Here is a 15,097-nt window from a genome sequence, read left to right as displayed (position 1 = left end):
AGCAACGCGCTAATTGAATGGTGGAATACGCTTTACGGGCTGACTGTCCTATTCCTGTTCCCAAGGTTCATCACCTGCTTTTTCTATTCAAAGGTTGACTGCCCGACCACCAGTTTTAACATGGACTGTTTTAATCTCCATGGAAAATAATCAATAATCACCGATACCATAAGAGATGCAGAGAAAGAAAGATGAAGGAATCGGGGAAGGAAGTGGAAATGGGCAAGGATTTTCCACCATTTTAAACTGGTACAAAAGTTCCCTTTGCGTGAATCTGACTTCTTCTCAATCGTTCAGTTCCCTCCTCCCGGATTTAAAGTTCCCTTTGAGTGAATCTGACTCCTTCTCAATCGTTCAGTTCCCTCCTCCCCGATTTAAAGTTCCCTTTCAGTGAATCTGACTCCTTGTCAATCGTTCAGTTTCTTTCCTCCCCGATTTAAAGTTCCCTTTGAGTGAATCTGACTCCTTGTCAATCATTCGGTTCCCTCCTCCCGGATTAAAGTTCCCTTTGAGTGAATCTGACTCCTGGTCAGTCTTTCAGTTCTCTCCTCCCTCACTCCACTGGGCAGCAGTTGTGCACTGAATAATAATGCAGCTCAGTGACATCTATATTTTTGGGCAGCAGACTTTAACTGACTGCCGCTTAATGGCGGTGATTTAAGGTGTAAATTGAGTGGGATTGGAATTGATAAAAGCAACACCCAAACAGGGACTTGAACCCTGCAGCCTCAGAATAAGACTGTAATGGTTTATCGACTGAACGATGCGAACTTTGGAGCAGCAACGACACAGCGACCACGACTGGCTGTTTTAGGGAATTACATTCCCTTCACCACGTTCACAGCCGCCCTGTCAACACACGGAACGTCACAAAATTGCTTCAGATCCAACACCTCTTCTCAGGTCATTCCGTCTCAAACATACCGCACTCCAACCACCATCTACCTCTCCGAGTGACTTCCAAACTCAACCTGACCCTTCATCCCAATCTGAACCTTATCCTCAACCTGACCTCTTCTTCTCAATCTTTCCCTTCTTCTCAAACTTACTATTCTCTTTAATTTGGCCCCTTCCCTCAATCTGACTTCTTCTCAAACTGTCCACTAGTCCTCAATCTGAACTTGTATAAACTGCCAACTTTTCCTCAATCTGACCCATTTTTCCCACTTTGACTACCTCTCTTCAATCTTTCCCTCTACCAAATTTGATCCCCTCTCCTCAGTTTGTCTCTTCTCCCCAAACTGAAATCTTCTCCACAATCTGACCTCTTCTCCCCAAACTGAGCCTTTCTCCACAATCTGACCCCTTCTCCCCAAACTGAGCCCTTCTCGTCAATCTGTTCTCTCTCCCAAATCTGCCCCTTTCTCCACAATCTCTCGGTTTATCCTCAATCTGACCACTCCTCCTCAATCTGAACCCTTCCACGCAATCCGATCCCATTTGCCTCAATCAGGTATTTTCTATGCAATCTGACCATTTCTCCTCAACGTCCCCCATTCCCCCAATCTGATCCTTTCTCCTCAATCGGACCCTTTCTCCTCTCCTCAGTCTGACCACAGAGAGATAGGACATTTAGGACCGAAATCAGAAAGCACTTTTTTTCTGACAAAGGAGAGTGGAAATCTATAACTCACTTGCCCTCATAGGCTGTGGGCAATTGAAATCTCAGGACTGAGATTGATCGTTTTTTGTTGGTTAAAGGAGATGGAGCAAAGGCGGGTAAATGAAGTTGAGGTACTGATCAACCACAATCTAATTGAATGGTAGAATCGGCTTCAGGGGCTGAATGGCGTAATCCTGTTCCCTCGGTTCATCATCTGCCTTTTCTTTGCGCAGTGAGTTGTTATGATCTGGAATGCAGTCCTGAAAGGGTGGTGGAAGTAAATTCAACAATAACTTTCAAATGGGAATTGGATACAAACTTAAAGAGGAAATATTGACAGGGCAATAGGGAAAGATCAGGGGAGTGGGACTAATAGGATACCACGTTCAAAGAGCAAGTACAGGCACGATGGACCCAATGGCCTCCTTCTTGCGATGCAGTACTATGATAATATGTTACTGTGATTGAGGACAAAGAAGGCGTCTCCTTGTGGAGATGGAGAGCATGCCTAATGTGCTGGATGAATTCCTAGCATCTGTCTTCACAAAAGAAGAGAGTGAAGTTAATATCGTAGTCTAGGAGGAGGGAGTAGAGATATTGTATGAAATAAAAATAGAAAGAATGGAGGTGCTAAATAGGTTGGCATCATTGAAAGTTAACAAGTCACCCGGTTCAGAAGGGATGCATCCAAGGTTGGGAGGGAAGCAATTCTAAAGATAAAAGAAGCTTCGACCACATTCTTTCAATCCTCCTTGGATATGGGAGTAGTACCAGAGGACTGGAGGATTTCAAATGTTAAATCCTTTGAACAGAGAAGATTAAGGGGAGATCGAATAGAGGTATTCAAAGTAATGAGGGGATTTGAACGAGCCAATCGGGAGAAATAATTTCCTCTTGCAAGTGGTTCGGTAACCAAAGGTTCTCGATGTAAAATAATTGGCAACAGACTTAAAGCGGAAATGAGGAGACATTTTTTATCAAACAGAGGGTTGTTAATATCTGGAATTCGCGACCTGAAAGGCTGGTGGAAGCAGATTGCGTAGGAACTCTCAAAAGGCAACCAGACATGTACAAGTAGAACTGCAGTTACCTTCAACAGGTTTTATTTTACTTTATTTTATTTTATTTTGTAACATTGCACGACATCTCCCATTTTTTCAGATTACCAGAAAAGAATTTCTAATGCAGACAATGATTTGAAATTTGGCTTTAGTCATGAGAAGAATCTTTAGTTTGACTTATTTTTTTCTCATTTTTTAACCAATCTGAGAATCAGTGACCAGGGAGATTTCAGTAGAGCTATCAGTTCTTCTCTGAATTTCCTCTGGGTAGCTGCATAAATACACGTATTTGTGCAGGAATTCAAATACATGAGCAGATATCCGCTTTCAGTGGCGATATATCCAGGGTTTGAGTAATCACCTTGGTAATCAAAGGTTTTTGACAGCCGAGTGGTTGCAAAACACACGACAGCTGTCAGCCACAAGAGTACAAAACTGCCCGATATAGTGAAGAGTAAAATGATGGATTTCCTTCGGTTCTCCATCTCTGGATCACTCTGATTCTTACTGCTGTGACCCCGGAGTTCCCTGCGGGCTCTATTGGACACTAAAATTCGTCTCACGGTCAATGAGTTAAAAAGTACCATGAAACTGAATGGGAGCAATGGGATTGACAGAGCCTGGAGCCAGTTGTATGCGGCCCATGTGGGTAATGTGAAAACGTCCACCTTTGGCCGGCAACCCCACTGCACATTGTTAATTATTCGTTCAGGTTCATATGAAAAAAACATAGGAACGCCCTTTGAATAGGCGAGGACAGAGGCCGCTACAGTAATGACGGTCGCGTTTCGCTTGGTGCAATACTTCGCTTTAAACCCTTGAAAACAGATCGCCACAAATCGATCAAACGAGAACGAGACTGTAAACCACACCGACATATACAGGCTGGCAAAATTAATGAAATAAATGAACTTACAACAGACAGTGTAGGAAAGGAATGAATATGGAAAGTTATCATTGAATATCCGGCAGACAATTACGTTAAAGAAGATGACCAGGAGATCTGCTGTTGCCATCGCCAACATGTAGACAGAGACACATTTGGAAAGGCCACAATTTCCTTGGGAGAGAATCACAATTGTCACTACGTTTGCTGTCAGAAAGAGAGAGAAGAGGAAAGTTACTGGGGACACGCACACGGAATCTCACTACATTCACATTTGTTGCTCCCTACGGTGATGCACACGGGCTCCTTTTTAACGTAGAGCATTAGTGAGAATGTTAGAAGGAAATAAAACATTGCACAGAAAAAATATAGGAATAGAAATCATTGGTCCGAGATTTACAAAAAGTGTCAGTTAACGGGAAGCAACGGAGAATGAGGATTGGTGAAGGGAGGCGATTGAACTTGTTGATTTTAGAAAGTCAATAAATAGACACATTCTCTGTCATCCATCCAGACATATATTTCGGTGCAGCGTTGAGCGCTGATCTCACACCGCCATGAAGGTTTCAAAAACGTATTTCACCCACCGAATTTTGTCAGTTATGCCCTGAATTGCTGCTATTGATTTTTCTATCCACTCTGGCTCGGCGATGGTTAATCCTTGGGTGGTAATGACCAAAATCTACCCCGTAATATGCAAGAGGACGCCGCAGGGTTTTCAGAGAAGCGCCTGGAGGAACCCGTGAAGTTTGTTTGCAGCAGGAGGCATCTCTCTGAGCCGCATTATCTGTAGTTTAAAAAAATGTTTCTCAAATTATCTTTCAAAGTCACCTATGAGGTGGAGATGTCTGTAATCCGAGTAATACCCACATGAAGCAGAGTGATGAAAGAATCACAGAATCATAAATTTGTACAGCACAGAGAAGGAGGCCATTCGGCCCATCGTGCCGGTTCGTAACGTAATCGGTGCAAAGGAACCAAGCATCGCAATCTTTAGTGAGCTGCTCACTGTGCAATGGAAGGGGGTAACTCGCCCTCCTGCAGTCAAGTGAGGAAATGAGGGCGCCCATTGCCTACGATATATTGGCCAGAATAGCGTCTTGCCTGCTGCCTGGAGGTTTAGCGCTGATATTTACGACTTTATCACAGCGCCTCTGTGATTTTACAATGAGGATATTATCGGGAATTTGCAACATTATCAAATCGGCACCGAAACAGTCTCAGTCAACAGAAATTAAACAAGAGGATACATTGACTTACCGGGAACACCAAAAGATGCGAGAACAGGGTAGAAAATATATTTTATCTGGAGAATTGCTGCCTGTACCATTTTCAGATGAGCAGGTGAATTCCGTCCAGCTTTACGGTTCAGATTGAAGTATATCTGAGATCAGTAACTGATCCCCCTTTATAGACCAATCAGTGCCCCGGTGAGAAAAATAGGTTGCACAAAATTGACGTTAGTTCCAGTCACTTAACAAATAAGGGGAGATCTTCCGCTTCAGCTAACGCACCCGGGAGTGTCAATCGGGAAATAATGTACTTCAGTTCTTGAAATTCCGTCCATTAAATTTAATGAACGGAAAATAACTCCTGCGATCCCGATGGGTCCTTATATTAATTCAATGACATATTCCCTCAACTATTACACAATTACAATTGTTTTGTACTGTGATGGCGGCCGGTGGTGATCCGCATCTAACACGACTGGTGATGACACTATTCTAACATTGCTGGGTGTGGCTCCACACTGACATCTTTGGAGTCGACGCTTCTCCAACATTACTGTTGGTAATCCTACTCTGACATTAATTGTGGTGAAACTACCCGAAAATTACTGGTGGTGACACTACTCTAACATAACTGATGGTGATTCTACTCTAACATGACTGGTGACGACCAACTCCAACATTACTGGTGGTGATTCTACTCTAACATTACTGGCGGTGATCCTTCTCTAATATCACTGGTGGTGACACTACTCTAACATTACTGGTGGTGATTCTACTCTAACATGACTGGTGACGACCAACTCCAACATTACTGGTGGTGATTCTACTCGAATATCACTGGCGGTGACCCTACTCTAATATCACTGGTGGTGACCCTACTCTAACATTACTGGTGGTGATTCTACTCTAACATCACTAGTGGTAACTCTACTCTCATATTACTGGTGGTGACCATTCTCTAAGATGACTGCTGGTGACACTAATCTAACATTACTGGTGGTGATTCTACTCTAACATTACTGGTATTGACGCAACTCTAACATTACGGGTGGTGATCCTACTATAACATTACTGGTGATGCTTCCATGAAACCATGAGTTCTGGTGGTTCTACTCCATTATTACTGGTGGTGATTCTACTCTAACATTAATGGTGGTGACCCTACTCTAACATTACTGGTGGTGACCCTGCTCTAGCGTGACTGAAGGTTATACTACTCTAACTTTAATGGTGGTGATTCTAATCTAACATTACTGGTGGTGATTCTAATCTAATATTACTGGTGGAGATTCTCCTCACGCATTACTGTTGGTGACCCTACTCTAACATTACTGGTGGTGATCCTGCTCTAACATTAATGGTGGTCACCCTACTCTAACATTAATGGTGGTGACCCTACTCTAACATTACTGGTGGTGATCCTACTCTAACATTACTGGCGTTGACCCTACTCTAACATTACTGGTGGTGATCCTGCTCTAACATTAATGGTGGTGACCCTACTCTAACATTACTGGTGGTGACCCTACCCTAACATTACTGGTGGTGACCCTACTCTAACATTACTGGTGGTGATCCTACTGTAATATTACTGGTGGTGACCCTACTCTAACATTAATGGTGGTGATCCTACTGTAATATTACTGGTGGTGACCCTACTCTAACATTACTGGTGGTGATCCGACTCTAAACTTCCTGGTGGTGACTGCACTTTAACATTACCGGTGGTCACTCTGCTCGAACATTAGAGTTTGTAAATCGACTCACTCATTACTGGTGGTGACCCGACTCTACCATTACTGGTGGTGAACCCACTCTAACATTACTGTTGGTGATTCTGCTCTCACATTATTGGTCGTGGATCTACTCTAACATTGCTGGTTGTGAACCTACTCTAACGCTACTGGTTGTGATCCGACTCTTACATTACTGGTGATGGTTCTAGTCTGACATTACTGGTGGTGATTTTCATGGAATCATAGATCATATCATAGAATCATAGAAGTTACAACGTGGAAACAGGCCCTTCGGCCCAAAATGTCCATGTCGCCCAGTTTATACCACTAAGCTAGTCCCAATTGCCTGCACTTGGCCCATATCCCTCTATACCCATCTTACCCATGTAACTGTCCAAATGCTTTTTAAAAGACAAAATTGTACCCGCCTCTACTACTGCCTCTGGCAGCTCGTTGCAGACACTCACCACCCGTTGAGTGAAAAAATTGCCCCTCTGGATCATTTTGTATCTCTCCCCTCTCACCTTAAATCTATGCCCCCTCGTAAAAGACTCCCCTACATTTGGGAAAAGATTTTGACCAACTACCTTATCTATGCCCCTCATTATTTTATAGACTTCGATAAGATCACCCCTTAACCTCCTACTCTCCAGTGAAAAAAGTCCCAGTCTGTCGAACCTCTCCCCATAATTCAAACTATCAAGTCCCGGTAGCATCCTAGTAAATCTTTTCTGCACTCTTTCTAGTTTAATAATATCCGTTCTATAATAGGGTGACCAGAACTGTACACAATACTCCAAGAGTGGCCTCACCAATGCCCTGTACAACTTCAACAAGACATACCAACTCCTGCATTCAATGTTCTGACCAATGAAACCAAGCATGCCGAATGCCTTCTTCACCACCCTATCCACCTGTGACTCCACTTTCAAGGAGCTATGAACCTGTACTCCTCGATCTCTTTGTTCCATAACTCTCCCCAACGTCCTACCATTAAAGGAGTAGGTCCTGGCCCGATTCGATCGACCAAAATGCATCACCTCACATTTATCTAAATTAAACTCCATCTGCCATTCATCGGCCCACTGGCCCAATTTATCAAGATCCCGTTGCAATCCTAGACGACCTTCTTCACTGTCCGCAATGCCACCAACCTTGGTTTCATCTGCAAACTTACTAACCATGCCTCCTAAATTCTCATCCAAATCATTAATATAAATAACAAATAACAGCGGACCCAGCACCGATCCCTGAGGCACACCGCTGGTCACAGGCATCCAGTTTGAATAACAACACTCTACAACCACCCTCTGTCTTCGGTCGTCAAGCCAATTTTGTATCCATTTGGCTACCTCACCTTGGATCCCATGAGATTTAACCTTATGTAACAACCTACCATGCGGTACCTTGTCAAAGGCTTTGCTGAAGTCCATGTAGACCACATCTATCGCACAGCCCTCATCTATCTTCTTGGTTACCCCTTCAAATAACTCAATCAAATTCGTGAGACTTGCTTTTCCTCTCACAAAACCATGCTGCCTGTTCCTAATTAGTCCCTGCCTCTCCAAATGCCTGTAGATCCTTTCCCTCAGAATACCCTCTAACAACTTATCCACTACAGATGTCAGGCTCACCGCTCTGTAGTTCCCAGGATTTTCCCTGCCGCCCTTCTTAAACAAAGGCACAACATTTGCATAACGTCCTGGGATACATTTCATCAGGTCCCGGAGATTTATCTACCTTGATTCGCGTTAAGACTTCCAGCACCTCCCGCTCTGTAATATGTACACTCCTCAAGACATCACTATTTATTTCCCCAAGTTCCCTAACATCCATGCCTTTCTCAACCGTAAATACCGATGTGAAATATTCATTCAGGATCGCACCCATCTCTTGTGGTTCCTCACATAGATGACCTTGTTGATCCTCAAGAGGCCCGACTCTCTCCCGAGTTACTCTTTTGCCCTTTATGCATTTGTAGAAGCTCTTAAAATTCTCCTTTGCCTTATCTGCCAAAACAATCTCATGTCCCCTTTTTGCACTCCTGATTTCTCTCTTAACTCTACTCCGGCAATCTCTATATTCTTCAAGGGATCCACTTGATCCCAGCTGCCTATGCATGTCATATGCCTCCTTCTTCTTATTGACTAGGGCCTCCAGCTCCCGAGTCATCCAAGGTTCCCTATTTATACCAGCCTTGCCCTTCACTTTATAAGGAATGTGCTTACCCTGAACCCTGGTTAACACACTTTTGAAAGCCTCCCACTTACCAGACGTCCCTTTGCCTGCCAACAGACTCTCCCAATCAACTTCTGAAATTTCCTGTCTAATACCAGCAAAATTGGCCTTTCCCCAATTTAGAATTTTAACTTTTGTGCCAGACCTATCCTTCTCCATAGCTATCTTTAAACTAATGGAATTATGATCACTGGTCCCAAAGAGATCCCTCACGAACACTTCTGTCACCTGCCCTTCCTTATTTCCCAAGAGGAGGTCAAGTTTTGCCCCCTCTCTAGTCGGGCCATCCACATACTGAATGAGAAATTCCACCTGAATACACTCAACAAATTTCTCTCCATCCAAGCCCCTAATGCTATGGCTGTCCCAGTCAATGTTGGGAAAGTTAAAGTCCCCTACTATTACCACCCTATTTTTCTTGCAGCTGTCTGTAATCTCCTTACATATTTGCTCCTCAATTTCCCGTTTACTATTTGGGGGTCTGTAGTACAATCCTATCAAAGTGATCTCTCCCTTCTTATTTTTCAGTTCTACCCATATAGACTCAGTGGGCGAACCCTCGGATATATCCTCTCTCACTACTGCCGTGATGTTCTCCCTAATCAAGAACGCAACTAACCCTCCTCTCTTACCTCCTGCTCTATCTATCATATAGCATCTGTACCCTGGAACATTGAGCTGCCAGTCCCGCCCCTCGCTTAGCCATGTTTCAGTAATAGCTATAACATCCCAGTCCAATGTACCCATCCATGCCCTGAGTTCATCTGCCTTGCCCATCAGACTTCTTGCATTGAAATAAATGCTGTTTAATCTAGACTTCCCTTGGTCCTTGCCCTGCTTTCTCAGACCATCTGTCCGGTCATGTTCTGTACTCTCTCCCTTACTGCCTTTTGTTTCTGTCACCATTTTATTTCCCACTGACTTCCTGCATCGGTTCCCATCCCACTGCCACATTTGCTTAAACCCTCCCCAACAGCACTCGCAAAAACTACCCCGAGGACATTGGTTCCAGTCCTGCCCAGATGCAGACCGTCCAATTTGTAGTGGTCCCACCTACCCCAGAACCGGTTCCAATGGCCCAGGAATTTGAATCCCTCCCTCTTGCACCATCTCTCATGCCACGTATTCATCCTAGCTATCCTGTCATTCCTACTCTGACTAGCCCGTGTAACTGGTAGCAATCCTGAGATTACTACCCTTGAGGTCCTGCTCTTTAGTTTAACTCCTAACTCCCTAAATTCAGCTTGTAGGACCTCATCCTGTTTTTTACCTATATCGTTGGTGCCTATATGCACCACGACAACTGGCTGTTCACCCTCCCCCTCCAGAATGTCCTGCAGCCGCTCTGAGACATCCTTGACCTTTGCACCAGGGAGGCAACATACCATCCTGGAGTCTCGGTTGCGTCCGCAGAAACGCCTGTCTATTGCCCTTACAATTGAGTCCCCTATCACTATAGATCTGCCACTCTTTTTCCTTCCCTCCTGTGCAGCAGAGCCAACTACGGTGCCATGAACCTGGCCAATGCCACCTTCCCCTGGTGAGCCATCTCCCCCAACAGTATCGAAAATGGTATACCTGTTTTGGAGGGAGATGACCGCAGTGGACCCCTGCACTGCCTTGCTACTCTTCCTCTGTCTGTTGGTCACCCATTCACTATCTCCCTCAGTAATTTTTATCTGCGATGTGACCAACTCACTGAACGTGCTATCCACGACTTTCTCAGCATCGCGGATGCTCCAAAGTGAGTCCATCCGGAGCTCCAGAGCCTTCAAGCGGTCAAACAGTAGCTGCAGCTGGACACACTTCCCGCAGGTGAAGGAATCAGGGATACAGGAAGGATCCCTGAATTCCCACATCCCACAAGAGGAACATGACACGGCTCTGTGATCTCCTGCCATGACTTAACCCTTAAGTTAGCTTAACAACAACTACAATGTCAAGAGAAAAAAAAGTAAAGAAAAACTACTTGCCACACCCTTTTCGGAGTTTACTCCTTTAAATTGTTCTTAATTTCGAGAATGTTAACTATACTAGGGACCTTGATTTACTAAAAAAAAACGCTACTTCCTGTAAGACCTGCAGACATTCCCTTTCTTTTCACTTTCGTTGCTGTGGACAAGTAGAAATACTCACCTGAACCTACTCACCAATCAGGTGCCTCCCCTGTGTCGCGTCCCGATGTGATTCCTGACGTCACTTCGAACTCGGTCGCAGCTCCCTCCGCTCCTCTCAGCTGTTCTCAGCGCTCTGAAATCCCGCCTTTTATCGGACGCTCCCTCCGCTCCGATCCTCTCAGCTGTTCTCAGCGCTCTGAAATCCCGCCTTTTATCGGACGCTCCCTCCGCTCCGCTCGGCTCCTCTCAGCTAGTTTTACTCTAACATTACTGGTGGTGATCCGACACTTATATTACTGTTGATGGTTGTAGTCTAACATTACTGGTTGTGATTCTACTCTAACATTTCTGGTGTGACCATATTCTAACATTACTGGTGGTGATTCTAATCTAACATTACTGGTGTGATTCTAATCTAATATTGCTGATGGTGGTTCTTCTCTGACATTACTGGTGGTGAATCTACTCTAACATTACTGGTGGTGATTGTACTTTAACATTACTGGTGGTCACTCGGCTCTAACATTTGTGTATGTAAAACTACTCACTCATTACTGGTGGTGACCCGACTCTAACATTACGAGTGGTGACCCGACTCTCACATTACTGGTGGTGATTCTACTCTCACATTATTGGTCGTGGTTCTACTCTAACATTAATGGTTGTGATTCTACTCTCGCATTAATGGTGGTGATTCTACCCTCACATTATTTGTCGTGGTTCTACTCTAACATTACCTGTTGTGAACCTACTCTAACGTTACTGGTTGTGATCCTACTCTTACATTACTGGTGATGGTTCTAGTCTAACATTACTGGTGGTGATTTTAGTCTAACATTACTGGTGGTGACTCTGCTCGAAAATTATTGGTGGTGATCCTACTCTTACATTACTGGTGATGGTTCTAGTCTAACATTACTGGTTGTGATTCTACTCTCACATTACTGGTGGTGACCATTCTCTCACATTAATGGTGGTGATTTTACTGTCACATTACTGGTCGTGATTCTACTCTAACATTACTGGTGGTGATTCGACTCCAACATTACTGGTGGTGACCCTACTCCAGCATTGCTGCTGATGACACTGCTCTAAAATTACTGATGATGATTCTACTCTCACATTACTGGTGGTGACCCCACTCTAACATTACTTGTGGTGACCTTATTCTAACGTTACTGGTGGCTATGATGTGGAGATGCCGGTGATGGACTGGGGTGGACAAACGTAAGGAATCTTACAACACCAGGTCATAGTCCAACAGTTTTATTTGAAAATCACAAGCTTTCAGATGCTTTCTCCTTCGTCAGGTGAGTGTGTGATTCCTTGAAGGTTACCGCATATACAGTCAGAGAACAATGCCTGGTGATTACAAATAATCTTTCCAACTGCCCGTTGTCAAGCCAATCAGACAGAGAGACAGTACATTTTGGACGACTGAATATACAAACGGTCCGAACCAAATGACAGAGAGAGAGAGAGAGAGCGATCCAAAAGGAAGAGAAAGAGAGAGAATGACCAGTTGTATTAAAAACAGGTCAATCTTTTTTCGCTGGTGGGGTTATGTGTAGCGTGGCATGAACCCAAGATCCCGGTTGAATTAGTCCTCATGGGTGCGGAACTTGGCGATCAATTTGTGCTCGACGATTTTGCGTTGTCGTGATTCTCGAAGGCCGCCTTGGAGAACGCTTACCCGAAGATCGGAGGTTGAATGTACTTGACTGCTGAATTTTCCCCGACTCCCTGGGAGGGAAGCCTCCTGTCTGCCGATTGTTGCGCGGTGTCCGTTCATCCATTGTCGCAGTGTCTGCATGGTCTCGCCAATGTGCCATGCTCCGGGGCATCCTTTCCTGCAACGTATGAGGTGGACACCTTGGGCCGAGTCACAGGAGTATGAACCATGTACCTGGTGGGTCGTGTCCTCTCGTGTGATGGTGGTATCCGTGTCGATGATCTGGCATGTCTTGCAGAGGTTACCGCGGCAGGGTTGTGTGGTGTCGTTGGACGCTGTTCTCCTGAATGCTGGGTAATTTGCTGCGAACGATGGTCTGTTTGAGGTTGGGTGGCTGTTTTAAGGCGAGTCGTGGAGGCGTGGGGATGGACGTAGCGAGGTTTTCGTCGTCATCGATGACATGTTGAAGGCTGCGTGTAACATGGCGTAGTTTCTCCGCTCCGGGGAAGTACTGGACGACGAAGGTTACTCTGTTGGTTGCATTCTATGTTTGTCATCTGAGGAGGTCTGTGCGATTTTTCGCTGTGGACCGTCGGAGCTTTCATCGATGACGACGAACACCTCGCTAAGGCCATCCCCACGCCTCCACTCCTCGACTTCAAACAGTCACCCAACCTCAAACAGACCATCTTTCGCAGCAAATTACCCAGCTTTCAGGAGAACAGCGTCCACGACACCACACAACCCTGCAACGGCAATTTCTGCAAGACATGGCAGATCATCGACACAGATACCACCATCACACGAGAGGTCACCACCCACCAGGTACATGGTTCATACTCCTGTAACTCGGCCCAAGTTGTCCACCTCATACGTTGCAGGAAAGAATGCCCCAGAGCATGGTACATAGGCGAGACCATGCAGACACTGCGACAATGGATGAATGGACACCGCGCAACAATAGCCAGACAGGAGGGTTCCCTCCCAGGGAGTCGGGGAACACTTCAGCAGTCAAGGACATTCAGCCACCGATCTTCGAGTAAGCGTTCTCCAAGGTGGCCTTCGAGACACGCGACAACGCAAAATCGTCGAGCACAAATTGATAGCCAAGTTCCGCACCCATGAGGACGGCCTCAACCGGGATCTTGGGTTCATGTCACGCTACAAGTAAGCCAAAAAACGAAAATAGAGTTATCTGTTTTTAATACAACTGGTCATTCTCTCTCTTTATCTTCCTTTCGGATGTTTATCTCTCTCTCTCTGTGGGTTCGGACCGTTTGTATATTTTGTAGTCCTGTATGTATTGTCTTTCTGTCTGATTGCCTTGACAACGGGCAGTTGGAAAGATTATCTGTAATCACCTGGCATTGTTCTCTGTCTATTTATGCAGTAACCTTCATGGAAACACACACTCACCTGGCGAAGGAGAAAGCCTCCGAGAAGCTTGTGATTTTCAAATAAAACTGTGGGACTATAACCTGGTGTTGTAAGATTCCATACATTACTGGTGGTGATTTTACTCTCACATTACAGGTGTTAATTCTACTCTCACACTACTGGTGGTGATGCTACACTAACATTGCTGGTGGTGACCCTGCACTGACATTGCTGGTGGTGACCCTACACTGACATTGCTGGTGGTGACCCTGCACTGACATTGCTGGTGGTGACCCTACTCTGACATTGCTGGTGGTGACCCTACACTGACATTGCTGGTGGTGACCCTACACTAACATTGCTGGTGGTGACCCTACTCTGACATTGCTGGTGGTGACCCTACACTGACATTGCTGGTGGTGACCCTACACTAACATTGCTGGTGGTGACCCTACTCTGACATTGCTGGTGGTGACCCAACACTGACATTGCTGGTGGTGACCCTACACTGACATAGCTGGTGGTGACCCTACACTGACATAGCTGGTGGTGACCCTACACTGACATTGCTGGTGGTGACCCTACACTGACATTGCTGGTGGTGACCCTACACTGACATAGCTGGTGGTGACCCTACACTGATATTGCTGGTGGTGACCCTACACTAACATTGCTGGTGGTGACAATATTCAAACTTTACTGGTCGTGGCACTCGTCTCACATTACTGGTGGTGAAACTTCTCCAACGTTATACATGGTGGCCCGATTGTAACGTTAATTGTGGTGCGCCTATCTCAAATTATTCTTGCGGCCACTGTTCTTAACATTACTGACGGTAAATCTACCTTGCCATTACTCACGGTGACCCTACACTGACATTAATTGTGCTGACCATACTGTAAAATCATTGGAGGTGATGATATACTTACCGGTGGTCACCCTACTCAAAAAATCCTGCCGCTCTCCCGAGTCTAACATTACTGGTGCTGAACCTTCTCCAACATTTTTGACGGTAGTCCTATTCGAATCTTATTTGTGGGGGCTCCAAACTAAAATTATTGCTGGTGAACAACTTCGAACATCACTGGTGGCGACAATACTCTAACATTAATGGTGGTGTCCCTACTCTGACATTACTGATGGTGATCCTGCTACAACATTACCGATGGTGACCT

At 45.2% G+C, this 15,097-nt stretch overlaps 1 protein-coding gene across 1 annotated transcript; it reads right to left on the bottom strand.

Annotated features, from left to right (window-relative positions):
• Positions 1–2,852: 2,852 nt before the first annotated feature.
• On the bottom strand, positions 2,853–12,669 carry LOC137313910 (probable G-protein coupled receptor 139). Its single transcript, XM_067979635.1, has 2 exons — positions 12,567–12,669; positions 2,853–3,757 (listed from the first exon to the last, which is right to left on the bottom strand). Exons 1-2 carry the CDS (start codon positions 12,667–12,669, stop codon positions 2,853–2,855), a joined length of 1,008 nt encoding a protein of 335 aa, XP_067835736.1.
• Positions 12,670–15,097: the final 2,428 nt, after the last annotated feature.

The sequence above is a fragment of the Heptranchias perlo genome, unplaced genomic scaffold (genome assembly GCF_035084215.1).
Source record: "Heptranchias perlo isolate sHepPer1 unplaced genomic scaffold, sHepPer1.hap1 HAP1_SCAFFOLD_49, whole genome shotgun sequence".
Classification (NCBI taxonomy): domain Eukaryota; kingdom Metazoa; phylum Chordata; class Chondrichthyes; order Hexanchiformes; family Hexanchidae; genus Heptranchias; species Heptranchias perlo.
The sequence above is the reverse complement of the archived record's forward strand: the minus strand, read 5'-3'. Positions and strand labels throughout refer to the sequence as shown.